This window comes from Exserohilum turcica (assembly GCF_000359705.1).
Source record: "Exserohilum turcica Et28A unplaced genomic scaffold SETTUscaffold_12, whole genome shotgun sequence".
Taxonomy (NCBI): domain Eukaryota; kingdom Fungi; phylum Ascomycota; class Dothideomycetes; order Pleosporales; family Pleosporaceae; genus Exserohilum; species Exserohilum turcicum.
The window spans coordinates 1465196-1490508 of record NW_007359937.1 but is presented as its reverse complement, the minus strand read 5'-3'; the positions used below and the strand labels follow the sequence as shown (position 1 = coordinate 1490508).

At 54.0% G+C, this 25313-nt stretch overlaps 7 protein-coding genes across 7 annotated transcripts; 3 read left to right on the top strand and 4 right to left on the bottom strand.

Annotated features, from left to right (window-relative positions):
* Positions 1 to 1408: 1408 nt before the first annotated feature.
* Positions 1409 to 4705, top strand: SETTUDRAFT_45969 (uncharacterized protein; the record flags this gene model as incomplete). The annotated part of the gene is made up of 3 exons (XM_008024317.1): positions 1409 to 2529; positions 2589 to 3549; positions 3604 to 4705. 3 exons carry the CDS (start codon positions 1409 to 1411, stop codon positions 4357 to 4359), a joined length of 2838 nt encoding a protein of 945 aa, XP_008022508.1. The 3' UTR covers positions 4360 to 4705.
* Positions 4706 to 6070: 1365 nt separating this feature from the next.
* SETTUDRAFT_167627 (uncharacterized protein) lies at positions 6071 to 7469 on the bottom strand. The gene is made up of 2 exons (XM_008024600.1): positions 7289 to 7469; positions 6071 to 7237 (listed from the first exon to the last, which is right to left on the bottom strand). Exons 1-2 carry the CDS (start codon positions 7306 to 7308, stop codon positions 6268 to 6270), a joined length of 990 nt encoding a protein of 329 aa, XP_008022791.1. The 5' UTR covers positions 7309 to 7469; the 3' UTR covers positions 6071 to 6267.
* An 862-nt stretch (positions 7470 to 8331) lies between these two features.
* SETTUDRAFT_183195 (uncharacterized protein) lies at positions 8332 to 11855 on the top strand (the record flags this gene model as incomplete). The annotated part of the gene is made up of 2 exons (XM_008024599.1): positions 8332 to 8486; positions 8545 to 11855. The coding sequence occupies 2 exons, from the start codon at positions 8332 to 8334 to the stop codon at positions 11849 to 11851; spliced, it is 3462 nt and encodes a 1153-aa protein (XP_008022790.1). The 3' UTR covers positions 11852 to 11855.
* A 1635-nt stretch (positions 11856 to 13490) lies between these two features.
* On the bottom strand, positions 13491 to 17266 carry SETTUDRAFT_183194 (uncharacterized protein). The gene is made up of 2 exons (XM_008024598.1): positions 13822 to 17266; positions 13491 to 13756 (listed from the first exon to the last, which is right to left on the bottom strand). Exons 1-2 carry the CDS (start codon positions 17073 to 17075, stop codon positions 13636 to 13638), a joined length of 3375 nt encoding a protein of 1124 aa, XP_008022789.1. The 5' UTR covers positions 17076 to 17266; the 3' UTR covers positions 13491 to 13635.
* A 592-nt stretch (positions 17267 to 17858) lies between these two features.
* SETTUDRAFT_183193 (uncharacterized protein) lies at positions 17859 to 22471 on the bottom strand (the record flags this gene model as incomplete). Its single annotated transcript, XM_008024597.1, has 2 exons — positions 17859 to 18049; positions 18104 to 22471. The coding sequence occupies 2 exons, from the start codon at positions 22469 to 22471 to the stop codon at positions 17999 to 18001; spliced, it is 4419 nt and encodes a 1472-aa protein (XP_008022788.1). The 3' UTR covers positions 17859 to 17998.
* Positions 22472 to 22965: 494 nt separating this feature from the next.
* On the top strand, positions 22966 to 23424 carry SETTUDRAFT_26213 (uncharacterized protein; the record flags this gene model as incomplete). Its single annotated transcript, XM_008024236.1, has 3 exons — positions 22966 to 23151; positions 23220 to 23320; positions 23370 to 23424. The coding sequence occupies 3 exons, from the start codon at positions 22966 to 22968 to the stop codon at positions 23422 to 23424; spliced, it is 342 nt and encodes a 113-aa protein (XP_008022427.1).
* A 79-nt stretch (positions 23425 to 23503) lies between these two features.
* SETTUDRAFT_37535 (uncharacterized protein) lies at positions 23504 to 25000 on the bottom strand (the record flags this gene model as incomplete). Its single annotated transcript, XM_008024294.1, has 1 exon — positions 23504 to 25000. One exon carries the CDS (start codon positions 24998 to 25000, stop codon positions 23504 to 23506), a length of 1497 nt encoding a protein of 498 aa, XP_008022485.1.
* Positions 25001 to 25313: the final 313 nt, after the last annotated feature.

Here is a 25313-nt window from a genome sequence, read left to right as displayed (position 1 = left end):
ACGCGCAACAGAGACAGGCCGCGCGCGCTCGCACTCGGGGTCGTGCGGACGAAGATAGGACCAGGAGATTGGGGGCGTGGGGCGTGCAGCGGCGTGCATATGTATGTGCGTGGATACATGGGCGGAGAGCGGGCGTAGCCAGGGTGACGGTGATTGGCGACCCAAGGCCCCAAAGCGGCGCAGACGGGGCCAGGGCGAGATGCGGCTCGCGCGTATTATAATTACCCGCCCCTCGGCGCGGCGGGCGTGGGCGTGGGCGTGGATGCGAATGTGAATGCATGGCTGGAGAAGATCGAGCGACGGATGGACGGAACGAGGCATTCATGCAACAACCGCCTCTCCGACAAAAAAAAATGGAGGCTGCCTCTCCTGACGGCGGGCGCACGTGCGAGGCGTCGATAGTGGGAGGGGGGGGGGACAGCGAGGGCGCGGCGGGCGATTGGCGGGCCCCTGGCTGATTATAGTCGTGGTCGGCTGTAAGTGCTAGTAATGCCAATACCGGACATGGTGGCGGCAGCGGTAGCGGTAGACGAGTGCGAGTGCCACACATGACGCCGCATCCGGCCTTCTGGAACGGGTGGTGTGGCTGTGGCTGAGCCAGCGCCGGCGGCTGTGAAGGGCATGCAGGCGCGCAATCTCCCCGTACGACCTGGCGAATACTTGGGCGTGTCGACTACCGAGCGCGCTGACGTCGCGCCCACGGCAGGGCCCATGGCCATGCGAGGATGCGAGGATGCGCATCCAGCACTGCTGGCCAGCCAAAAAAGAAAGCCAGGCGGCCGTCATGGACGCGCGCAGTGCATCAGGACAGGCTTCCTGGCAGTGCGCAGGGCCAGGGTACAAGACTTGTTTGCATGCAATAAGGCACTGTCCACGCGCCAAGCCTAGCGCAAGACGGAAGTCGGGTCATGGCCAGCGAGGGCGAGCGGCCAGCTGCGCGACAGTGAGAGCGCTGACGCCCGCCGCCCCAGACACTCTCACGCACTGCGCTGCCACCAGCCATTCTGCTGCACACACACACACACACACACACACACACACACCACACACCACGCACACCCGCCCTCCCCTCCCCCCCCCACACATACACCACCCATACACACTCATCGGTGCACGCCACACATATACACACACACACATACACGCCCATTCTTGCTGCACCCCCCTCCTCCTCCCTCCCTCCTCCCGCCTCTGCCAGCTCGGTTCCGCTGCTCTCCCTGCGACGGCCGCTGCCCTGGTACGCTACATACGCAATCTCCCCAGCCAGAACTCCTCCCAACCACCACCACCACCACCACCACCACGCCAGCCCGCCGTCCTGGACAAGGCCACATCGGCACCGCGCACGCTGGCTTCTCACGCTCCGTCAACCTCTCCGACGCAGCGCTCGGCGAAGGCTGCCTCTTTGATGAGCGTCACCATCCATGAGTCGCAGATGATGCTCGCATATGCCTCGGACCCCAGCGACCGATCCTCCTTTGCACATGCCCTCACCACCTCGGACAGGTCACCGCCCCCCAAAGACGCCCGCGACCCGCTGCCCAATGGCACCCCGCCGGCCATGAACGGCAAGCTCACCAATGGCCTGCATCCCGCCCCGGCGCTGCCAAACGGCCGTCCGACCAAGCCGGCTCCCATGGACATGCGCCTCGAGCACCAAGACGCCCACCCCGACAGCCACGCCAAGTCGCCCGACACGCAGCGAATGTCGAGCGAGCGCCCCAGCAGAGACGACGGCTACTTTGCCTCGGTGCACAGCACAAAGACCAAGGACCGCTTCTACGGCAGCACAACCCACGTCGAAATGGGCCACCTCGACGCCGTCGACGGCACAAAGGAGGCAAGCAAAGACTTCCACGTCTCCCACGCTCCCACGTCGTCAACGTCGTTGCCCCCGTCCCACCCCGACGACGGCGGCGCGTCCAACCTGCGAGTCCCAACGAACCAAGCCCACCGCGCCTCGTCGCCAGCCGCCTTGACCCAAACCGCCGCCCCCGGCCCTTCACAGCACCCCTACCGTCTGCAGCAGCGCCACACACTCGAGGTGCCCAAGGCGCAAACATCGCGCCCGCGCGACTCGCAGAACAACACCGACGACGTCGTCAGCGCAAGCGGCCGCTTCTCGCCCAACACACCACACCGACGGAGGGGCTCCATGTCGCTCGTGCGCAGGACCACACGCTCCATCAACTCGGACATGCCGCCCGAGGAGGTGCCCCAGGACGAAGAGGCGGCGCGCTGGGCCGAGCACATCCGCCAGAAGCGGGCCAGCAAGCGGAAGCGCAAAGAGGACGAGGACGAGGATCGCGTCGTCGTGGGAACAAAGGTCGACCAGAACCATGTCAATTGGGTCACGGCCTACAACATGTTGACAGGTATCCGCTTCACCGTCTCGCGAACAAACGCCAAGATGGACCGAGAACTCACCGACGCCGACTTCGATGCAAAGCACAAATTCTCGTTTGACATGTACGTGCCGGCCGGCTTTCCTCACAAGACGAAGCACCTGCTCGAGTTCAGCTTTACTTCGTCTGCCAAGCCCTTGCACTCTCCCCCCACCCCTGCTATCGTGCTGACCAATCCCGCAGAACTGGCAATGAGCTCACGCCTTCGGCAAAGTACGACTTCAAGTTCAAGGACTACGCGCCATGGGTGTTCCGCCATCTCCGCACCATCTTCAAGCTCGACCCGGCCGACTATCTCGTATCGCTAACCAGCAAGTACATTCTTTCTGAGCTCGGCTCGCCCGGAAAGAGCGGCAGCTTCTTCTATTTCTCCCGAGACTACAAGTACATCATCAAGACCATCCACCATGCCGAGCACAAGTTTCTCCGCAAGATCCTCAAGGACTACTACACGCACGTCCAAGAGAACCCAAACACGCTTCTTTCCCAGTTTTACGGCCTGCATCGCGTTAAGATACCCTACGGACGCAAGATCCATTTCGTCGTCATGAACAACCTGTTTCCCCCGCACAGAGACATCCACCGCACTTTTGATTTGAAGGGCTCAACCATTGGCCGCGATTTCAAGGAAGAGAACCTCGAGACCAACCCCCGCGCAACGCTCAAGGACCTGAACTGGCTACGCAGAGATCAGCATCTCGAGTTGGGGCCGATTAAGAAGAAGATGTTCATTGAGCAGATGCAAAAAGACGTCAAGCTGCTCCAGCGCCTACACATTATGGACTACTCGCTTCTCATTGGTATCCACGATCTGGAAAAGGGCAACGAGGAGAACCTGCGGGACAAGACGCTCAAGGTCTTTTCGCCCGGCGGCGAGGAGGCTCCAGAGCCAGTACCCAACCAGCTCATGCGCACGCCCTCGAAGCTGGAGAACGCGCGGAAAGCACGTGAGTTGAGGCAGATGGTCAAGACACAGAAGCCCGTGCCCATGGGCCAAACGTCAAGCAAGATGCCGGATGAGCTAGAAGACCCTAATCGGAACTTTTACTTTTACTCGGACGATGGTGGCTTCCGAGCGACTCACGAAGACAACGCCCCTGGCGAAGAGATATACTATCTTGGTATTATTGACTGCCTGACACATGTAAGTTTCGGAATCACTGCACAGTCCCACCTGGCCCTTGGCTAATTTTGTCAGTACTCCTTCATCAAGCGCATGGAGCACTTCTTCAAGGGCCTTGCTAATACCGAGTCTCAAATATCCGCCATTCCCCCTGAGCGATATGGAGACCGCTTCATCAAGTTCATTAGCGCCGTCACAAAGACCAAGGAAGCTGCTGAACGTGAAAAGACCGAGGAAGCTGCCAGCCGCACAAACGATGTCGCGCTCGATGGCGTCAGTGCAAACCCCCAGCAACGGCTATCAACTGAGCGTGTCATTGAGAAGGCTGAGAACCAGGCTGAGCGGTCACGGCGGCAAGGCCAGAATGAAGAAGATGTACCTAATTTCCATATGAGGGCAGTACGTAGCCCATCTGCAGAGCGAGGGGAGGTGGGCACCACACTTCCGGTTGTTGAGGAAGCTGGCGAGTCGTCGAGCGTTGGTGGACACAGCACCCGCAGTGCCTCGGACAGCGCTGTTGGTACGAGTGAACAAAACGGTGAATCGGCGACGGCGCAGTCTACAGGTGCATCATATCTTGGACCACCACAACTCCAGATAAGGGCCAGGTCAAAGTCGAGAGAAGGAGATCAGTCTGTGGGAATGGCACCACCAACACCACCAAAGGAATCTGGGCGTCCTCCTACGCCTCCAAAGGATGATTATATATCCAACAGGCATTCTGGACCTCCCACACCACCAAAGGAAGACAAGAGCAGGGGCATTCCCAGGTCATCACTAGACAAGGACCTACCGCGAACCCCTCTGGAGACGACGATTCGTGTCAACTAAAACTAAAAAAAAAAAGAGAAACACCGGCAGACAGATGCTTTCTTTCTCTCTTCTTTACACAAATGTAATTCACGATTCCCCCTCCTTTTGTCTTTTTTTTTCTCCATTGTTTGTTAAAGAGAGAGAGAGAGAAAGTTGAAAGAAAGAAAAACTGGCTTTCCACCCGGGGCAATACCGAAGTATCCTTGTCCTCTTTCTTTTTTTTCTTTTTTCTTGCATAGGACCCTCGTCTCTATCCCATCTGTCAATCAATCTATCCATCTCTTTCTGGTTCTCTCTCTCTATGTCTGTCTTTCTCTGTCGTAGGAACTGGAAAGAACAAAACTTCTTCTCCTTTTCTTCTCTCTTCATTTCTCTTCTTTGTTTTTTTTTCTTTTCTTTTCTTTTTTGTATCAACCTTGTTTCCTCTGTCTGTCAATCCTTTTATTCATCCATCATCATCATCATCATCATCATCAGCCTCGATATTATATATATATACATCTCTCTCTGACTTGCGTCGCGAATGCATGATACCATGAGCAAGAAGCCGTCCGTCACCCGCCTGTTCGTCCGTCCGCCTGTCTATCTGTCTGCCTGCCTGTCTGTCTGTCTGTCTGTCTGTTTGTCCGTTCACTAGTGGGGAGAGGTCTTTATATATATATATATATATATATTACAGCATGGAATGGGGAGTAGAAAGGGGGAGGGGAGGGTGTTGTAAGAGGAGGAAACAAAACAAGACAGTACAGGAGCAGGAGCAGGAGCAGGTGCAGGACAAAGGGGCAAAGGGGCAAAGGAGAGGCGTCTCTTTTTCTTGTGGGGGGGGGGGGGAACTCGGTCGTCGAAATAATTTTTCTTTCGCTCTTATAGTTGGTTGGTTGGTTGGTTGGTTAGTTTTTTTTTATTTGTCTTTGGTAAATCACAATATCATCCATTTCCTTTGTTCTCTCATTCGTATTCTTCTTGTTCTTTTTTTTCTTCTTCCCTACCTACCTTGGTTTTTTTTTGTTTTCCAGTTTTCAAGTTTTCATATCTTTTTTTTTGGGGGGGGGTTGTTTCGGCATTTTCGCGCTTCTTATTATACACTTTGTGGCATGGATTGGATTGGATTGGAGGAGGGGGGGGCTGGGAGATATTGGCAAGTATGGGAAGTATGTGTAGATGGATTAAGAGAGAAAGAATAAAAAAAAAGAGTTGGAAAGAGAGAGAGAGAGAAGGAGAAAGAGAGAAGGAGAAAGAGAAAGAGAGAAGGAGAATGAGAAAGAGAGAAGGAGAAAGTAGGCAACTAATCAGTTAGTTAGTTAGCTAGCTAGCTAGTTAGTTGATCTATTTTGAATCGAGCAATCGAGCAATCACCGGACTACAGGAGAGGATATGTAGTAAGAAGTGTAAGAGTAGTAACCAAGGACATGTATGTATGTATGTATGTATGTATGTAGTAAAGGGGCTAGCAGAATCATTTCTCTCTCTCTCTCTCTCTTTCTCTCTCTCTTCCTCTCCATCTATCTATCTATCTATCCCATATCTTCCAATCGGACAAATATCTCCACGTCTAGCTAGGCATATTGATCTAAGCAACTGAATTTGATTTTTATTTTCTCTTAGTAGGGGGAGTACAAGTAAGACTAGGAGCAAGACTACTAAGTATTCATGGACGGGGCAGGGTGGGGTAGGATAGACAAGATTCCCATATTTCAAACAGCACATCATTTTCAAAATCATCTTTTTTCCTCTTCACTTCACGTTATATATTGCATATTCAAAAGTACGTGGGGTTGTGATAGGCATTCTGCCATGTCATCAAGATTAGACGCCCCCCTACCCCCCCAAAAAGGAGGCCTAGTCTATCATAGTGTACAATGCTGTTCACTTGTGCGGTGCCTCGTCCCACCCTCCCCCATTACACTCCCTCGGACATGGACAAGCTTACTTGTAAAAGTCGAATTTGTCTGCTTCGGTTGCTCCCTTGACCTGGCTGGTGTATGCCTCCTCGAGATCGCTCTGGATGATGTTGTACCTGTTCTTGCGGACAGCCCTCAGACCGGCCTCTTGCATAATGGCGGCGATAATGGCACCGGATAGGGGATCGTTGCGGACAATCAAGCTGTCGAGATCGACCTCGGGCGACAGACTCATCTTGCCAGCAATCGTGGAGAAGATGAGGCGGCGCTCACGACGGTCCCGCAGCGAGGGAAACTCAATCTTGCGGTCCAGACGACCCGGTCGGAGCAGCGCGGGATCTAGCGTATCGGCTCGGTTGGTGGCCATGATGACCTTGACGTTGGATGTCTGGTCGAAACCGTCCATTTGGTTGAGCAGCTCGAGGAGAATACGCTGCACCTCTCGGTCGGCACCCGTCTGCGCGTCGAAACGCTTGGTAGCAATGGCGTCAATCTCGTCGATGAAGATGATGGATGGCGAGTTCTCGCGCGCCATTCGGAAGACATCGCGGACCATACGCGGGCCCTCGCCCAGGTACTTTTGCACAAACTCGGATCCTACGACGCGAATGAACGAAGCGGTTGTGCTGTTGGCGACAGCCTTGACCAACATGGTCTTTCCGGTACCCGGGGGTCCGTAAAGCAACACACCGCGGGGCGGGTCGATACCAATCTGCTTGTACAGGTCAAAGTGTGTGAGGGGCAGCTCGACGGCCTCGCGAATCTCCTGCTTCTGCATGTCCAAGCCTCCAACGTCGGCGTATGTGATGTCGGGCTTCTCGTCCTGGCCCAGCATGGCAATGGACGAGTCGGCCTCGGGAGGCAATATGTCAACAAGGGCATTTGAGTGGCGGTGGAGGGCGACCGACGACGATGGCTTGAGGAGTTCACGGTCGAGGGTGGAGAGGATGCGGACGACGTAGTTGGAGCCGGTCGACGACTGCACGATGCCGGTGCTGTGCGCGTTAGCATGGTGGCGCAGGCGCTGCATGGCGTGTAGGGCTTACTTTTGGTCAATGGCCTCCATGAACTGGCCTATGACAAGAGGGACACTCTGGATGCGCTTGATCTCCTCCTGTGCCCTGACCAGCTCGCGCTTCAGACTCCGCTGCTCGTCCTTGATGTACTCTTCCTGAAGGTGGATGTATCTGCGGCGGTTAGCCGCGTGGTTGCAGGCCAGGGGCACATCGAGGCCCGGCAGCGGCACACGCAGCAGCAGGGGGAGCGGCGGGCGCGAGGCGGCGACGAGGCGGGAAAACACACGGGCGACGCAGTGAGGAGGCAGCGCTCGAGAGATGCTGTCACCAGGGCAGGGCGGACATGCGGTGGTGGCTTCGGGGATGTTCACGTAGCGCAGACGCGCTTTGCGGACTATGCGGTGCTGAGGAGCGGACGTGGAGCGAGAAGGGCACTGCTGCCAAGCAAGGCCGTCTAGCCGCATCGAGCATGGCCAGCCCCAACGCCATTGGAACTGCCCGCGTCGGTTGCCCGTCGTCACACGGAAACACCACGCTCTCTCCACTTGCTGCATCCCGCTGGGCCTGCCACTCCTCGCTCGCTGCTCGCTGCTCGCTGCTCGCTGCCAGCCCGCCCGCTGCCTTGACTCGCTGGCTGCTGCGAGCCCGGAACAAGGGTGCGCGCCCATTCATTCACCCACACCACGCCCACAGCGCCCCAGCATGCGGGGGCCCCAATTCTGCCCTGCCGTCTTCTTTCGTGACCGAAGCTGTGCCCTCGCCCGCCGCTGGCTCGTCCCGCCAGTGCAGAGCCCAGATATTGCCAAGTTGCTTTTTGCCTTGAGTCGCCCCTGCGACGTGTGTTGTCTGGAGCCCGCCCGGTGCAGCGACATGATGCTCGTCACGTGACGTCGGCATTAGCGCCTCCACCGCCGATCGCGCCTCCATGAGATGAGCTTCACCAGCATTGCGACCGACAAGCACCGCCTCATCCATTTCCAACCACGTCAACCCGCCCGCTGCACCTGTCGCGCCCGCCCCAGCCGCTCACACACAGCCTGCATTCATACCACCACCGCTGAACACCCGTCATCATGGCTGACGCCGCCGTCGAGAACCCGGCCACCACAGTCCCGCCGCACAAGAAGCAGCTCCCATCATCGATACCAAACTTTGACGCCCTCGAGGGCTTCTCCACCGAGGGCAACGACGACTACTCCACCTTCAAGAAGCTGCAACGGCAACTAGAGTGCGTGCCTCTGACGCCTGCTGCCGTGCTGCTGCTGCTGCCGCCGCCGCGACCACAGGCGCGTCGTCCATCTCGACATCAACCCGCCTGCTGACGCCCTGCCCGCCAGCTGCTTGCCGGCCCCCCGCCGTGCGCACATCCTCACGCGCCTTTCGCTCGCTCCCGCCGCGGCCCACGCCCTCGCCCTCGATTCGCGGCCGTCGCGCTCCACCATGGACTTCCAGTCGCCCCAGAACGCCATGTACGACGCCGCCAGCTTCATCGACCCCAGCGCCATTGCCAACCCCCAGATGAACGGCGCGCGCCCCTACAACCCAATGCCCTCGGTGCCGCAGAAGCGAGACTCGACCGGCGCCAGTCTGTCGCTCTCGCGCTCCCAGACGCCCTCGCAGCAGCCCCAATTCGGCTTCCAGCACCCCCAGGCCTTTGCCAACACACCCTCGCCCACCATGCAGAGCCAGCACTTTGCGCCCGGCCAGATGGGCGGCCAGCGAATGCAGACGGCGTCGCCCGCGCAGAACCCCCACGCGCCCCAGATGTCGGCCATGGGCTTCCAGCCCTCGCCCATGAACCAGGCCTTCAATGCAAACGCCGCCAGCCAATTCCCCGTCCAGTCGGTCCAGCTGTCGCAAAACCTCCAGAGCCGCCAGCAGGAAGCGCAGAGGCAGTACGCAATGCGCCTGCAGCAGCAGCAGCAGCTTGGCAACCTCGCCGCGAGCAACATGGCAGCGCGCCAAGGGCAGCAGCCAGGAGCTCAGATGCCGGGCGCAATGCAGACGCCCATGCAACATCCTGGCATGCAGCCCAACATGATGCAAGGCCAGGCACAGCAGCAAAACCCCCAAGTCCAATACCAGCAGTTTCTCAAGAACGTAGCGGCGCTAAACGCCCAGCAGAACCGCCCATTCAACCCCCAGCCCCAGTGCGCCGGCCGTGTCATCAACCTCCAAAACCTCTACGCCGCCGTCATGCGCTTCAAAGGCTCGCGATTTGTCACCCAGCAGAACGGCTGGCAGCGGATCGCGCAAATGATGAACATACATCCGCAGCAGTTTCCCACTGCGTCCAACGAGTTGCGCCAAATCTACGAAGCAAACCTGCTCTTCTACGAGACTGCCTATCTCCAACGACAGCAGCAGATGCAACAAAAAGGCATGCCTCCGCAGGCGCAAATGGGCCAGATGGGGCAAATGGGACAAATGGGGCAGATGGGGCAGATGGGCCAAATGGGGCAGATGAACCAGATGGCATCTATGGGCCAGCAAATGTCGCCAACAAGACCCACGATGCCAGGGCAGCAAAACAACATTGCAGGACACCAGGAATACCTCCAACAGTTGCAAAGGTCACAGGAAACACTAAAGCAGCAGCAGCAGCAGCAGCAGCAACAGCAACAACACCAGCAGCAGCAACAAGCTCAACAACAACAAGCACAACAACAGGCACAGCAACAGGCACAGCAACAACAGGCACAGCAAGCGCAGCAGCAAGCGCAGCAGCAACAACGGCAATCGCTTCCACCTACGCAACAGCCACACCCATCCATCGATCCATCGGCACACCCACCACAATCCACACCGTTACAAAGCAGCACAGTACTCCCGAGCGTCAATGGCACCACACCACAAGCAGACGCCAATGCGCGAAAGAGTCTGAGCAGACAGCTAGAGGGAACTCCGGTTCCAGGAAAAGACCCTAACCAGGTACAGCCTTCACCGATGAAGCAGGAGGAGAATGCTGCCGTTGTAGACCCAAATTTGGTCATGATGGAGGGACCCGAGCGGCGGAAACCCGTGATTGAGCAAGACGATGGCACAAGAGTCTACCAACCCGCATGGCGAACTCAAGATACCTGGGGCGGTCTCGACTTTGACTCGGACAACTTCAAGAACATGATTGACACCATCACAAATTACAAGCCAAATGTTCCATTGCTGCCCGAAATGGGCGTAATCGACATCCGGGCCATTACCATGAGCATCAGGTCGGGCTTGCCCGGTGAGGCGCGTTTGGGACTCGACACCCTCACAAGGATAACCTACGACAACACTATCCAGTTCAACCTAGCGCATTGCGAGGACCTGACAGAGGTATTGGTGGAATATGCGGAAGACCTGTTGGAAACATTAGGAAACGACAATCCCGAAGTCACCGACATCATCGACCTCATGTCATATGAGGATGTTATGCATCATTGCCGCGAAGAAGCTGCGTCACTGCTGGAGCTCCCACAAGTCGGCACCACAGCACATCATCTCAACCGCACTGCTGATCGGCTGCTGGCCATAACAACCATCTTCCGCAACCTATCCTTCCTTGAGGTCAACCATGACTCCCTGGTCAGCCCTTCTGTTCTCAAATTCCTCGCAAACTTCATACGGCTTGTCGGTACACGAGTACTGCTTCTCCGCTCACACATGAACACGTTTGAGTTCATGAAAGACATTGTTACCTTCTTCTCCAACACCAGCGCCAAGGTCGTTCTACCTAGCCGTGAAGACGCTTACGCCGTGTTGCACTTCCTTTGTGCGTTTGCCCCGATGCCAAGGCCTACCGAACCCGTCAAATTCACGCCTTTTGACCCTCTCATCCACCGCTATCTTCCATCCGCTGTTGACAGTCTGGCAAAACTGCTTGCTCGTGACGACCCCAACCGGACATATTACAAGCAGATTTTCATCAATGAGGCCACAGCTACACCGGCATACGACCTCCTCACTCGGTCCTTTGCTCTCGCCATCTCGGTCGTGCCTGATCGCAACTACATTGAGAATAAGATGTACCAAATGAAGGAACCCCGGCCAAAAGAGGTGCGTATGTTTGAAGCGCGCATTGCAGAATCGCGAAAGGCATACCTCATGCAAGGCATGCTTGCCGCAGACATTCTCGCCAGCCTAGCCCCTGGACCGGAAACTGGCATCTGCCGCGCATGGCTTGAATCGGAAGACGGCTGGGCGAACACACTACTCAAATTCGCCATGTCCCTCTCAGCTACCGACGCTGCTATTCCTCACCCTCCCCCACCACCGAACCACCGCGGCCCACGACCCATGGATCACGACCGGGAAGGCTTCCAACTCATTGTCCACCGTGCGCTGTCGACGCTTAAGCGCCTAGGCGACAAGTCAAAGGGTGGCGAACCGCTAGTCAAGGGTGTGCAGCAAATGAACGGACACATGGACCATGATATGGACGAGGACGAGGACGAGGACGACATGGAGATTTTCAGTTTCAACGGCAGTTCATGGAGAGTAAAGGCGGACATTTTACCGCGCAAAGAGACGCTACTAGGTGCACTGTTGACGGCGCAGCTAGACGTCCGCAGTGTAAATCAATTCTGCAAAATTGGCTATCTGGATGACTAGAAAGGAAAGCAAACCAAACCAAGGAAATGATGGCAAAGACTTTTATTTTTTTTCATTCGGATTTGGATGGATGAATTGGTTGGAGGGGGGGGGAGGGAAGGTGGATTGTGCGAGGTTACAGCAAGTTAGTATGGGAGAGAAGAAAGAGAGAGAGAGAGAGAGCGATAGAGCAGATGGATGGAGATGCAAGTGTCCTCTCTCTCTCTCTCTTTTTTTCTCTCTCTTTCAACATCACAAAGTCTGTTCCTCTTTTGTATGTGTGTCTCTCCTTGTTTTTTTCTTATGTTCCAGTTCCCCTTTTTTCTCCAGGAGTTATATTTTTTTTCTTCTTTCTATAAAAACGGATATATGTCTAAAGGGAGGCAGGCGCGGGGTCGGGGTCGGGATTGGATGGGGAGGGGAGGCGGGGGGGGGGGAGAGAAAGGGGGAAATCTTCTTCGGCTTGCTGCATTTTGCGTATGTATGTGTATCTATCTATCTATGTCTCTGTGTATCTGTGCTCCTCTCTCTCTCTCTCTGTGTGTGTTTCTGTCTCTGTCTCTGGCTGTCTGTCTAGCCATCCGGATGATATGTACTTACATTCTCCCCTCCCTCCTTGTGTCTCCGACAGGCATGTTAGTGCGTTGTACGCAGACGAAGATGAAGAAGAAGAAAAATAATAATAATAATAACCAGAAACAAGTATCATTGCAACTCTGTGCCCGCTAGCCACTAACAATCAATATATAACTTCACATATCCGTACTTCACTTAATTGTTTAATATGCAATACCTGATTATTTCATCATGTAGTAAAGGGAAAAAAAAGCGCGTAATCTGGTTAAAACTGGCTGGCTGTTAATCGGGTCATTTGGCTAGTTGGCTACGTACCAGAAATCAAAGTGAGATGGACATCTTGATAATGCTTATGTGGAATATCACACATATACATACACACACACACACACATGCTCTCTCTCTCAATCACCCTCTTACTACATACCTTATCCACCCACTCCACACAAGCCGTGCCAGCCAAGTCAAATCGCGCTAGACACAAAAGCCTTGAAAGCAAAAAAGTATTCATGATTTCCAAGAAGATACCAGTATGACCGCATTCTTATGCCTAAATGAGTACTAGAAGTAATACACAAATAAGTAATTATCATCATCATGAAGAGTATTAGAAGTAGTAAGTAGTAAGTAAGTAAGTATTTTGCAAACACGACCTCTCTCATTCATTCTATCTTCGTTTCTTGCATACAGGGTACTAATACTACTTAGCGCAAGAAAGACGAAAGAAGAAACTGGAAAAGAAGGAACAAGGAACAAGAAATAAGTCCCACAAGAATAACACCAGCGCTATGCAGAAAACCAATCATTTCTTGAGAGAGGTTTAGAGAAAGAAAAAAAAAGGGTGAGTTAGAAAACGAGAAGCAGGTTAGGGGGGGAACATGTATACATAACGGGGGTCCCGGGACCGCACCGAACCGTCTCTCCTCGTACATGAGTCCTCGATAAAGGCAATAAACGACTGACAGTATGTGTGCGTGTGTGTGTGAAACATTCTCGTTTCATCCCTGTGCGTATAGATATGCAATGAAGAAGTGTGTCATGTTTGATCCTCCCCCGAAGCGTTTCTGTATATGTCCATGGTGCAATTACTTTTGTTTTTACTACGTTGAAGTGTGGTGGTGAAGGACCTGGTCAATGGGAGTGAACTGGTAGAAATGTTAAACCCTGGGAACATGAGACAGAGCCGTTACGTGTGTTTGTGTGTGCAGTTCCTAAGAATAGCGCTCATTCTAAGATGGCGAGCCGGCAAATGAAGGGGTGGCGGGGACTGTGGCTGTGGCGGGCGACGCGGCATTTGCGTCTTTGAATGTGTCGTTTTGCTTTCTTTGGCCGTTGAGGAGGGGACAGAGCCTGGTTAAGAAACTTTGGTTAGCGGCTCATACACTAGAACAAATGGAGTACGGGCATATACGTACTTCTTGTTGGTCTTGATGTGGCCCACCTCGCCGCAGTTAGCGCACTTGCGAGGTGTTGCTCCGCCCTTTCCTGGCCCACCCGTAGCACTGCCTCCTTCGCCCGTCTGTAGTTTGTGTAGACCCTTTGCCTTTTCGCGACCCTCGCGGCGCTCAATGTTGCGCGCAAGACGGGCCAGTTCCGCTTTGAGCTTGATTTGCTGCGCTTTGTCGACCTCAGGATCACCGGTAGGCTTGATATCCTCGATACGCATGTTGAGTAGACGCTGTTGGCGCTTCTCCTTGATGTAGAGCTTGATGACAGCGGGATCGGTAATGGTTTCGGTAACCTCTTCATACTCGTCGAACTTGTTCTTGATGGTCCTTGTGATCTTGAGCTTCTTGCCGCGGTTGTCTGCATTGCTATTGCGGGACATTTGTGACATGGTCTCGTCATCAGGCCGCATTGTAGCTGGAGTTCCAACTTCGGAGCGCTGGCGTGGGAGGTGGTTGCGAGGCATGGCCGTGTCAACATCATCTTCTGTATCGGAAGGCGGGTTTTGAGCAGACAGACTCTCCTTCTGTTTGTTCCAGATACGCTTGATGGCATTCTCGTACATGACCTGCTGGCGCTGGACATTGTAGCTGTGACCGCCAAGCTCCTTCATCTTCTTGCTGTCAAGACGATCAGCTGCACTCTCGCCCACATCTCTGAAACCGCCCTTCATTGAGACCTTGATGAAACTGAATCCCAAGCCTTGCCCAGTAGGATCACCCTCGCCGTGGAGCTCCAGCATAGCCTTGCCAGCACATGCATTCAGGAAGTTCTTGGTGGTATTCCATGGCGCCAGCTTGACATCGGCATTCTCGTTGTCGGCTTCTTCGTCGTCGTCACGAATTTCGTTCGACTTGATACCGGCATCCTGAAGCTGCTTGTCACCAGCATGCATGGAGTCGATCAAGCAGACATCTTCTGGTTTTATCCAAGTGCGCAGAATGGGCTCCTCGGGCACAGTCTCTCCAGCCACAGGTTCCCAAGTGCCAATGTCCTTCTGGTACTTCATGATTTCTCGCATTCGGGAACGGTTTTGCGCAATTTCAGTGCCGGGAAGATGCTGCTTGATCATCTCGTTACTAACCCAAGGCTGTCGCGCTCCCTTCTGTTGTCCCTTTCGGTACAATCGGAACGCCAGCATCTTGAGTCGTTTCTTCGACGCCTCGGTAACCTTGCGGGCATGGGTACCAGGTACCTCTACCGACGGGAACTGTTGACCGACCACCATGAGGTTGGGGATAGTCCGCATGTAGTATCTGGGGCCATTAACCCCAGTCCAGCTTCTGCTGACAAGGAAGTCGGTCTCTTCGGGCTTGTGCTTGAACACGGGCGCTCTGTACATGGCGTTGTGGAGTGTTAATACTTGCTGGCCTGGCTCGACTTGGCCAAACAACGAGAAAGGACTCTTGTCCTGTGGCAACAGAATTGAAGTCTCTCCGATGCCGTCTTCTGGTTTCGGTCGTGCTGTATCTTCCATGTCCTTTCGCCTGTAGTAGTTGAGAATCTTGATGCCCATACCAAAGTTGGACAAAGTCGTGGGGTACTCCTCCGAGTACTCGGCGAGGAGAAGATCCGAGTTATCGCCAATGTTGAGATCCTCTGCAGATGCAAAGGCTTCAGACGGCTTGAGGTTCTTCTTGTGTTTCCTCTTGATAGACTTGAGCGACGAGATGCTAGCTCGTTCACCAGGCTTGAATGTGATAGTGGGACGATGGAACGATCGAAGCTCGCGGTCGGAAAGTGCAACCTTGTAGAAAGGATATTGCAGCTTCAATGCGGGCAAACTGTGCTCAACATTCATGTGGCCAATAGTGCTACGGACCTTCTGTTGGCTGCTCTCCTTGAGCGCGTCGTATGCCTCGTCGTTGGAAATGTTGTAGCGCTTGAACATGGGGTTGGCAAGACTACCACGGCTGTCACGCTTGAGCCCCAGACCCAGTGTCCGAGGCTTGGGCGGCTCTGCACTTGGTTGTTGTATATCCAGCAGGAGGTGAGGGTCGTTCATGTCCAAGAGAATCTTCTTTGACAGCTTCGACGTCTCCAGCTCTGGGTCGTCCCACGTAGGCAGGTCCATGTGGTCGTAGACGGAAAACTTGATGAGCTGGTCCTGGTCTCCTAGTCTGCGCTTCTTGTTGGGTGACTGGCCAGCGTTGACGCTTTCAGGCGGGGTAGGTGCTTGGCCACGGTCGGATAGTGTTGTAGCACTTGTATCGTCTGGGACTTCCCAGTCCTCGCATGCGATTCTGAGGTCACTCCATGATACCTTGCCAATCAACTCGTGGTCGTCAATGGTTTCAAAATGATCAAAATCCATATGCTCGTTCCCGTCACCGTCTTCTTCCGTTGTGCTTGTTATATGTATGATGCCGCCTTGCTCTTCCTCTTGTTGCCGACCAGATTTGGGTGTAGTTGCGGGGTGTAACCGGAAGCTCTTCTCCTGATCTGTCGCCAAATCCAGAGTAAGCTTGTTCATCTGGAAAGGCCTCGGTGCCTTGGGCGGGACTTTTGGTATGTAAAAGGCACGTTTTCGAGGTACCAAACTGAAGAAACGTGGGGGTTTGTCTGCCTCAAAATTGGGCCAGATCTTCTCAAATTCCTCCCTTGATGTCTTTTTCGGTGCGTCTGCTGGCTCATCTTTCTTGCGAAGAGACTGGGCAAAAAGAGCCAGTTGCTCGCGCACCTCTGGGTCTTCTTCCTCGTCTATCTCATCCTGAAGTGTCGTCTGTGTGGTGTTGCGGTTGCTCGGTTGCGACTTGTCCTGTCCAGCACTGCTGAAGCCTTCCTGGACCAGATCCTCGATTGACGTGAGTGGGTCGTCTTTGTGCTGTGTGCTTTCCTGTGCGGGATCCGAGCGATCTGGGTCATCACCAAAGAGGTCGTCCTGTGCGTCGCCATCGCCAAAAAGATCATCCATATCCACATCGCCATTCTCCAGCGTGTCGCCAGAATCCTGCATTGTCGTCCCGCTGAAGTTGACGCCGGCATCGTCGCCTCCGGTTGACTCAAACTCTTCTTCCGGCAGGTCGTCATCGCCAATGTCTTCGTAGTCTACGGCATCATCGGCCTTTTCGCCAGCCTCGAGCGGGCGCGAGGCGATGCCATTTAGCAAATCCTCCTCGCCTTCGGCTGCGCCCATCTGCGCCTGGCGCATGATCCTCGCAAAGTCTTCATCTTCGGCTGCGTCGCTGAGGCTGTTGGCCGTGGGGTTGTGTTCGTCATCCATGGTCGCGTGTGGTGCAGGCGTTGTTGAAAAGTGGAGTCGCTTTTTGGCGGGTTCGCTGTCGTCGTAGATATCAATAGGGCCGCGCAACTGGGGAGCGAGAGGCCAGAGTGCGCCGCGGAGCGGGTGAAGGGTTGAGGGGTGCGCGTGCCGTCATTCACGCTGCCACCGCGCTCGGGATCCGGTGCCGCGATGCAAGAGTAAACGGACTGTGTTGGGGTGGTCCTCGCGATTGTGGTCGTACGCGGCTCCGGGTGATTCGAGTCGCTGCAGTCGGTGTAGCCAACAGGCGTGTTGTGGTGTGCAACCCATGGAGAAGTCGCGGTCCAAAGGTTCAGAGCCGCGGCGAATGGGTCCGTGCGCCGCTCCAATAGCGGCCGCCCGACTAGTGCGATGGGCCGCGGGCATCGGTTTTCACTCCGCACTCCGCACGGAGCATTGCTAGTAGGTTTTGTTATGCTGCACGTGGTTTGGAGTGTTTGGATTCAACATGCGGTTGTTCTATTTCTCATGATATGCTTCCCAAGCTTTGTAACTACTCATTCAAGGCAGTATCCACCGCTATGTCGCACTTAACTGTATGCGTATTTGGGTAAACTATAGTCAACTTGGGCCGCTCAGTCTCCGCCCTCTCTGTATGCACTAAGTTCTTTTTTACCATCAAGTCGAGTTTAGGGTTGAGCCGCGAATACGCCGAGCACATGACCGACCAACCTGTACATCAACCATGCTGGCATCACCATCATAACAAAGCAGTCGTGCAAGAAAAACTCCAACATTATATTCATCATCAAGTACCAGCCCGCATGCATCTCAATGTGGTATCATAGCCCTAGCTCGCCCCATATCAATGCGTGTCTCATGATCCCGTATGCCAAACACCCAAACGCCCACATCGAAAGCCAGAACGTAACTAGTCATTCCGATCATGCCTGGGCGTTGATGTAATCCTTATTCTCTATCGTAACACTCTTCGTCTGTCATCTTGTTAGCTGAGATCCAGACTACCATGCACTCAACATGTGACTTACCATGTGATTAACCTTGTAAACACCAACCAGCCGACTCGCAAGCTCAAACATGTTGTTCCGGAGCGAAATGACAATGAATTGCGCATTCTTAGTCCTCTCTTTGATGTAGCTGGCGACAATGCTCACGTTGCGGAAATCCAGCGCGGCGTCAATTTCGTCCATGACGTATAACGGCGTGGGCTTGTAATGGTGCAGTGCGAACACCAAGGCAAGAGACGATAGCGTCTTCTCTCCACCAGACAAGTTGCTGATATTTTTCCACGACTTCTTAGGAGGCATGACGGAGAAACGGATACCTTCCGAAAAGGCATCGAGCGTGTCTTCGTACTCGAGTTCGGCATTACCACCCATGGTAATCATCTGGTACATCTCCTTGAGACGTGCCGTGATGATATCGAACCCTTCCTTGAAACCCTCTTTGCGCAGGCGTCGAAGCTCTTCGCATTTGTGCTTTGCCGCGTCGCGCGCACTGACAGCCGTAGCCAGATCTGCCGATCGCGCAGCGTGCTCTTCTACGCGCTTGCGGTATTCGGCGAGAACAGATAGATCGACTTGTGTGGACTCATTCTTCTTCTCTAGATGCGCGATTTGCTCTTTGAGAGAGGCCTTGTCCATGTCCTGAAGCTCGTCTTTGCTGTACGACGGAAGCCCCTCACCGCCACTGCCGCCTTCTTGCTCTTCGCCAAGGTCCGTTATATTCTGATACGAGAGCTTGCTCAGCTTGTCTTGGAAGTAGGCCTGCTTTTTCTGGAACTCGTGCAGTGACTTTTGTCCTTCTTCGAGCTTGTTGCGCATCTCAATCTCGACAGCACGCGTCTCGTTGAGTTCCGTCATCTTCTCGTCAAGTTCTTTCTTGAGCACTTGGAGCTCTTCTTTCCTCGTCTCAAGCTCCTCCTGTGCTTCTTCAGCTTGTTGCCGGATTCCAGACACGTCTCGTTGCTGAGAGGCCATGTCCTCTTCCACCTTTTCTGCGTCGGCTGCCAGCTTCTCTAGTTCTTTAACAGCGTCGTTGTATGCCTTTTCGTGCTTGGCACGCTGTTTTTCCTCTTTGGACTTGGAAACCTCGGCGTTGGAAGCCTGCTCAGTAAGAGTGTCGATTTGGCCTTTGAGACCGTCAACCTTGGCCTTTTGACCACGTAGCTTGACACCTCCAATTTCCATAATCTTGTCCTGCAGGGCCTTGATCTCTGCCTCAATGTCTTCCGTCTCCGAACGGAGTTTGGAGACCTCCTTCTCCATCGAAGCAATACTCTTCTCCAAGGACGAGATGCGGCCCTTGTCCGTCTTTGTGGATGCTTGTTCACTACCAAGCTCCTTGATGCGACGCTGACAGTCGGCAATATTGCGGTCGAAGCTCTCCAACTCAAGTGCGAGTTTTTGCGCTTTGGTGTCTAGCTCAGGAATTTGCTGGTTGAGGTCCCTCAACGTCGTCTCTAGCTCCCGCTGCTCTTGCTGGAACTCGGTGAAGGTCTGTTCGAGCGTATCTCGGTCATGTTCCAGCTTGGTGACCTGGTCTCTCGTAACATCTGACGCAAGCTTGGACGACATCTTGCCCTTTACTACTCTGCTTCCACCACCACTCATAGTACCCGCTGTGTCGATGAGTTTGCCGTCTAGGGTCACGACTCGCCATCGCTTTGCGCCATACGCGATACGCTCAGCCTGGTCGAGGTCTTCGGCGACCAGGGTGTTTGTCATGACCTGGAAGAAGGCAGGCCTAAGCTTTTCGTGTTTGGGTTTGACGAGGTCGAAAAGACGTGGCACATTCTCTGGAGTCTGCACGGGCGACATGTCGCGCTTGGCAAGACGATCCAACAGTATGAAGTTGGCGCGGCCCAGGTTGTTCTTTCGCAGGTACTCGATGCACTGCTGGCCAGACTCTACGGTGTCAACAACCATGTTGTCTAGTTGTGGACACGCAGTAGATATGGCAACATCATACTTTTGATCGATGGTACCCAGATTACCCAGGCGGCCGTGGAAGCCATCAATACGTCCAGACTCCTTCAAGCGCATAAGGCCTGTCAGAACATTGCCCTGAGTCTGAGCAGAGGAAAGGCTTGCACGAGCCTCGTCAGCCTTTGCTCTTGCACCCGAAAGCTTCGACCTCAACAGAGGCTCTTTCTGGGTGATCTCCTCAAGTTTGGCTTGTATCTTCTGGATGCCCTTCTCCACCCGCTTCCTTTCAGCTTTGCATTCGTCAAGCTCTGCGGCCTTGGCCTGTTTTGCCTCCTCCAAGCCTTCGATCCTAGCTTCAACGTCGGCAATACCCTTGGCACCCGCATTCTCGCGCTCAAGCATGATATCGAGCTCGCTTTGTGCGACCGCGATGGCTGACTGCTTCTCGTTGATCTTGGCACTCCAAGGCTCCAACGACTTTTGCTTTGCCGCAATCTCGTCTGAGAGACCTTGTGTCTTGCCTGCCAAGCTCTTTCGAACAGCTTCAAGCTCCTTTTCTTCAGCCTTCATGCTTTCCTCGAGCTCAGCCACCTCTTCAGCGTAGCGCTCGAGATCTGAGGCATACTGCTTCGAGAGACTTTCTGCTTCCGACCGGCCATAGTAACTCGCCTCCTTGGTCTTCTCAAGCTTCTTTTGCTTGCCTGCAAGGAACTTTTTCTTTTCTTCAAACTTGACGGCCTCCTTGTCGATGCGAGCTACCTCCTTCTGAAGCTCTTGGTTCTTCTTTTCGAGCTGCTCACACTCCTTCACGCCCTTCTTGTACTGGCGCTCGAGCTCTTTAATCTCCTCTTCGCTGCCCTGATGCCTTTGCAGTTCTTCGTCTAACTGAGTCTGCAACTGAGTCACAGATTCCTGAGTGACCTGGATGTGATCATCAAACTCAGAGACGTAGATTTGGTAGAGGGTTGACTGCTTCGAAGCGAGCTCGTTCTCGTCGCGAAGGTACCCAAGAGCTTTATCCTTTTTCTCTTCCAAACCACTCTTCTCCTTTTCCACATGCTGCACACGATTGCTCTTCTCTCGGCAGACTTCGTTAAGGGTTTCGACTTCCACTTCAGCTTCTGCAATCGGCGTCTTGTACTTTGATGTGCCGATAATGTCCTCCAAATACTCAAGAAGACCATCATCATGCTCGCCCTGGGCTTTTGGCTTCATCTGCGCAATGGATTCAACCTCACCCTGCAGGATCAGGAATCGCTTGTGGTCCAGGTCAACTCCTCGGTCCTTGAGCAGATTCGTGACAATGGTGAACGTCGACTCTTTCTTGTTGATGTAGTATTTGCTCGAGTTGTTTTTGAAAGCCCTTCGTGAAATTACAAGTTGGGAGTCTGGGATAACCTCATGCCCACCATCTGGAAGGTCCTTAACTTCCTGGAAATGAACCTCAACTTCGCAGAAGTCCAGATCTGGAAATGCAGCCGAGTTGTGAATTAAGGCCGAGAGTTTGCTCTGCCTCATCTTATTTGCGCGAAAACCGAAGACGAAAAGTAGCGAGTCGATGACATTGGACTTGCCGGAACCATTAGGTCCAACCACAGAGGAGAACGAGGCATGGAACGGCCCCACTGCTTGCCGGCCAGCATAACTCTTAAAGTTGTTCAGGATAAGCCAGGTAATGACTGTCCGCTGCTTTGGTGGCGCAGGCTCGTGCAGCGACGGTATGGCGGCCGCTCGCCTTTTCACCACAATGTCAATGGGCTCGAGCATGGTTTGCTGTATGTTGGCCTCCTCTGACACCTTAGCCGGCGGCTGCGGTTGCTCCAGTGGCCGAGCCTCTACGTCTGGTTCTGGTATGGGGGTCTCCTCCTTGGGCTCTATCTGTGTAGTCTCAGCAGCCGGTTCAGGCTTTGCTTCCAGCTCAGGCTCAGGTTGTGGCTCAGGCGTAGGTGTTCGATCCTCCATCACCGTATCCCCGTCGGCATCGGCTTGTGGCGAACTAGCTACGACTGTAGCTTCCGAGGCCTGCTCGGGTTCAGGTGATACTGAGGGCTCAGGTGTGAGCAACTGAGATGTTTCCTCGACCGGTTCTGGGACGGGAGCGACCGATGAGCGGGGCTTCCGCCCACGCTTCTTGGGCATTGCTTTGGAGGGCGACGCAGCCCTGGAGCTCTCCACCGCAGGCGCGGGCATCTGTGTAGCCTCCGCCGACTCGGTAACACGAGTTCGCCGCCTCGTAGTCGGCTTGGGTGTCGCATCTGCATCCTGGGCTGGGGCCTTGCGCGGCCTTCCCCGTCCTCGCCCAGTCTTGAGTGGCGCTGCTGCAGGTGCTGGTGTGAAGTCCTCCTCTTCCTCTTGCTTCACCTCGGGGGTCGGTGTCCTGTTCTCCTCACCGTCGGAATCGTCAATGACGGGCGCCTTCCGGCGAGTTGCGGCGGCGCGAGTCGACTTTCTGGGCGATACCGATGCCATTGTCGCTGTCGCGGTGTGTGTCTGTGTGTGTTAGTGGTGGTCTAGAGGCCGTTTCTGCTCCTCGTGTCTTGGACCGGCCTGCAGCCTGCACCTTCCGTTGTTTGTTTTCGTGGAAACCACGCTAAGCACGGGTCAGCCCCGCTCCCCACGCGTCGCCTCAATCCCACGTCCCTCGAATGATACAGCCCCTCATCATGAAGAGGAGTTTGGCCTTTGGCGACTCAGCGGCCCGCATTTGGGAGCCCTCAAGAGATGTGTGTGGAGTCGTTCCTTGCTAGTTGAACGAAATAGGCTTAACGACGCCTATGTCAACATGTCAACACTGTTTAGGGCGTATCTGCAATGAAAGCAGCCCCGCCGCAATGACACAAGTGCTTGATATATATGTCAGCGCGTCCTCTTAACCGGCTCACCTCACATAAAGACATACGCATCAGTGCCTTCAAGAACCTAGTGTGTCCATTTACACAGCCGCTGCTACTCTGTCTGTTACCATGGCATCTTCCCTTCAGAAATTCAAGCTCGTCTTCTTCGTACCCCCCTCTTCACTTGACGCCTGTAAAACCGCCATTCTCAGTACTGGTGCAGGACGCTACCCTGGCCCAGGCGGATATACCGAAGTATGCTTTACTAGCAGAGGCACAGGACAATTTAGGCCTGGCGATGCGGCCAATCCAACTGTAGGTCTTACTCATCCGGCCAAACACCCAAGCGGATATGGAGTGTGAGACTAACGTGGCTTGACCAGATTGGTAGGGTTGGTGAGCTAGAGGAATTGGATGAGTACAGAGTAGAGACATTGTGTGTGGGACGCGATACGGCTGTCAAGGCTGTCGAAGCACTGAAGAAGTGGGCTCCCTAGACACCAGCATCAAGTAGCAAGTGCTAACCAAACCAGAGCACATCCCTATGAAGAGCCTGTATATGAGGTTTACAAGATGGAGGACATGTGAGAGAGACCATAGTTTGTATAAAACAACTGCATAGTGTACATTAAAGAAGAAGTCACCCAAACAAACATCAAATCTCCTCCTAAACGAGCTCCTCTAGAACCTGCTTGATGATGGGCAAGTCTCTTTCCACCTGCGCCATCCAGTTTGATACTGCAAAACGACATGCCGCTCTTCCTTCCCATGAAGTACCGGAGACGTAAATCTTCCTGGTTGCCTTGATCTTGTCAACAAGTTGCTTGTTCAGCTCCTCATCTTTTGCACGGAAAAGTACAATGATGAAGATGCCGCTGAAAATCTCTTCTTGAGGGGCATCTTTTTGAGGCAACAACTCATACTTGTTGCTTTCTAGAATGTACTGCGCAATCCCACGTGACAGTTGAATCTGGCGCTCAAGCATGTCTTGATACCCCTCTCTTCCATAAGCCACCAGGCTGGCATACACCGGCAAAGCTCTGAACCGTCGAGAGTTTTCTAGGCCAATGTTCAGTGGCGACATGATGCTATCGGGACCATTGCTAGAGGCGAGGTAGGCCGCGTTGGGGTTTTGGAACACGCGCTCAGCCATGTTGCGATGTCTCGAAAAGAAGAAGCCACAATCGTAAGGCACGTTGAGAAGCTTGTGTCCATCGCCGGTTATCGAGTCTGCTAGCTCCAGGCCGGCGCAGGCTTGTATGATGGAGGAATAGGCGGGAGATGAAAGGATTCGACCAAAAAGGCCAAATGCACCGTCGACATGTATCCATGCGCCGTACATGTCGCACAGCTTTCGTAGCTCTTGCATTTCTTCGAGATTCGATGTAGCGAAGACGCCAGTGTTGACTTCGGATGCAGAGATTGCGACAATAGATGCGGCGCCAGGCTGCTCTAAAGACTTTTTGAGCAGCTGCATATCGAATATGTGGGGGGCTTCAGAACGACCCAGGCACTTCACGCTCGCTCTTCCAAGGCCCAAGATACCTGCAGCTTTACTCAAAGACGAATGTGGTACGGTGGTCAATACTTGAATATCATCGATACCAGCTCTTCGCATAGCTTCGACTATGCCGACTTCGCCAACGCTGTTCTCCACGTCTGTACGGTGCGCCGAAGCTTCTGCAACCACATACTCTCGGCCACAAGCGAGACCTAGCACATTGGCTGTTGTGGCACCTGTGGTAAAGATTCGGTGAGGCCATTGCGCAGGCTCGAGATTCAGCAGCTCGCAAAGCAAAGACAAGGCCCGATCCTCTACGTCTGTGGCAATGGTCTCGTTGGGCAAATGAACTTGCACATTCTGATCGTATGCTGTGACCATATTATCAGCAAGGGTTGCTGCCTGATTGGCTCCACCAGTTACAAATCCATAGTAATTGGGTGAACGAGAGGAGGCGTTAAATGATGGGGCTAGATCTTCCCGTAGATGCCGTATGCTTTCTTCAAGGCCTACTCCTTGAGCAGGCAGGTGAGGCTGAAGCTTGGAACGAGCGTCTTTCAATGCATCCCCAGATGGCAAGACATGCTGAGGTGGTGGTTGAAAATGTATTTTTGCAATTTCCGCAACAAGCTGGTCGAACGTTTCCTGGTTTGGGGCTTGCATGGTTAAGGACTGATATCGCCCACAATGTAAGAAGTGAGGTTCAAATATGTAAGGCCGACTTGAAAACGAAATTTAGTCAATGACACCGATTACGTGGAAAAGAAGAAACTGGTGATCTGGTGACACAGAGGCTGAGCGGTTCATCCAAGAGGGAGGCCTGACTCGCATTAAACCTAACTCTTTATGCCTACGAGAAGCGAATCGTGGCCTGTCATACCATACTATAACCAGGTCCGTATGTCGAGAGCACTAATGCGTTTGCGGATAGTGCCAGGTGTTGGTAGCGCCATTTGTGTCGGCATGTCACCCGACC

Excerpts from the sequence above, each read along its gene's own strand:
- SETTUDRAFT_167627 (XM_008024600.1), bottom strand. The coding sequence starts at position 7,308 with ATGGAGGCCATTGACCAAAA. Across the intron at positions 7,238-7,288 it reads ATGGAGGCCATTGACCAAAA|CACCGGCATCGTGCAGTCGT; the intron begins GTAAGCCCTACA and ends TAACGCGCACAG.
- SETTUDRAFT_183194 (XM_008024598.1), bottom strand. The coding sequence starts at position 17,075 with ATGGATGACGAACACAACCCCACGGCCAACAGCCTCAGCGACGCAGCC. Across the intron at positions 13,757-13,821 it reads CACATCAAGACCAACAAGAA|GCTCTGTCCCCTCCTCAACG; the intron begins GTACGTATATGC and ends TTTCTTAACCAG.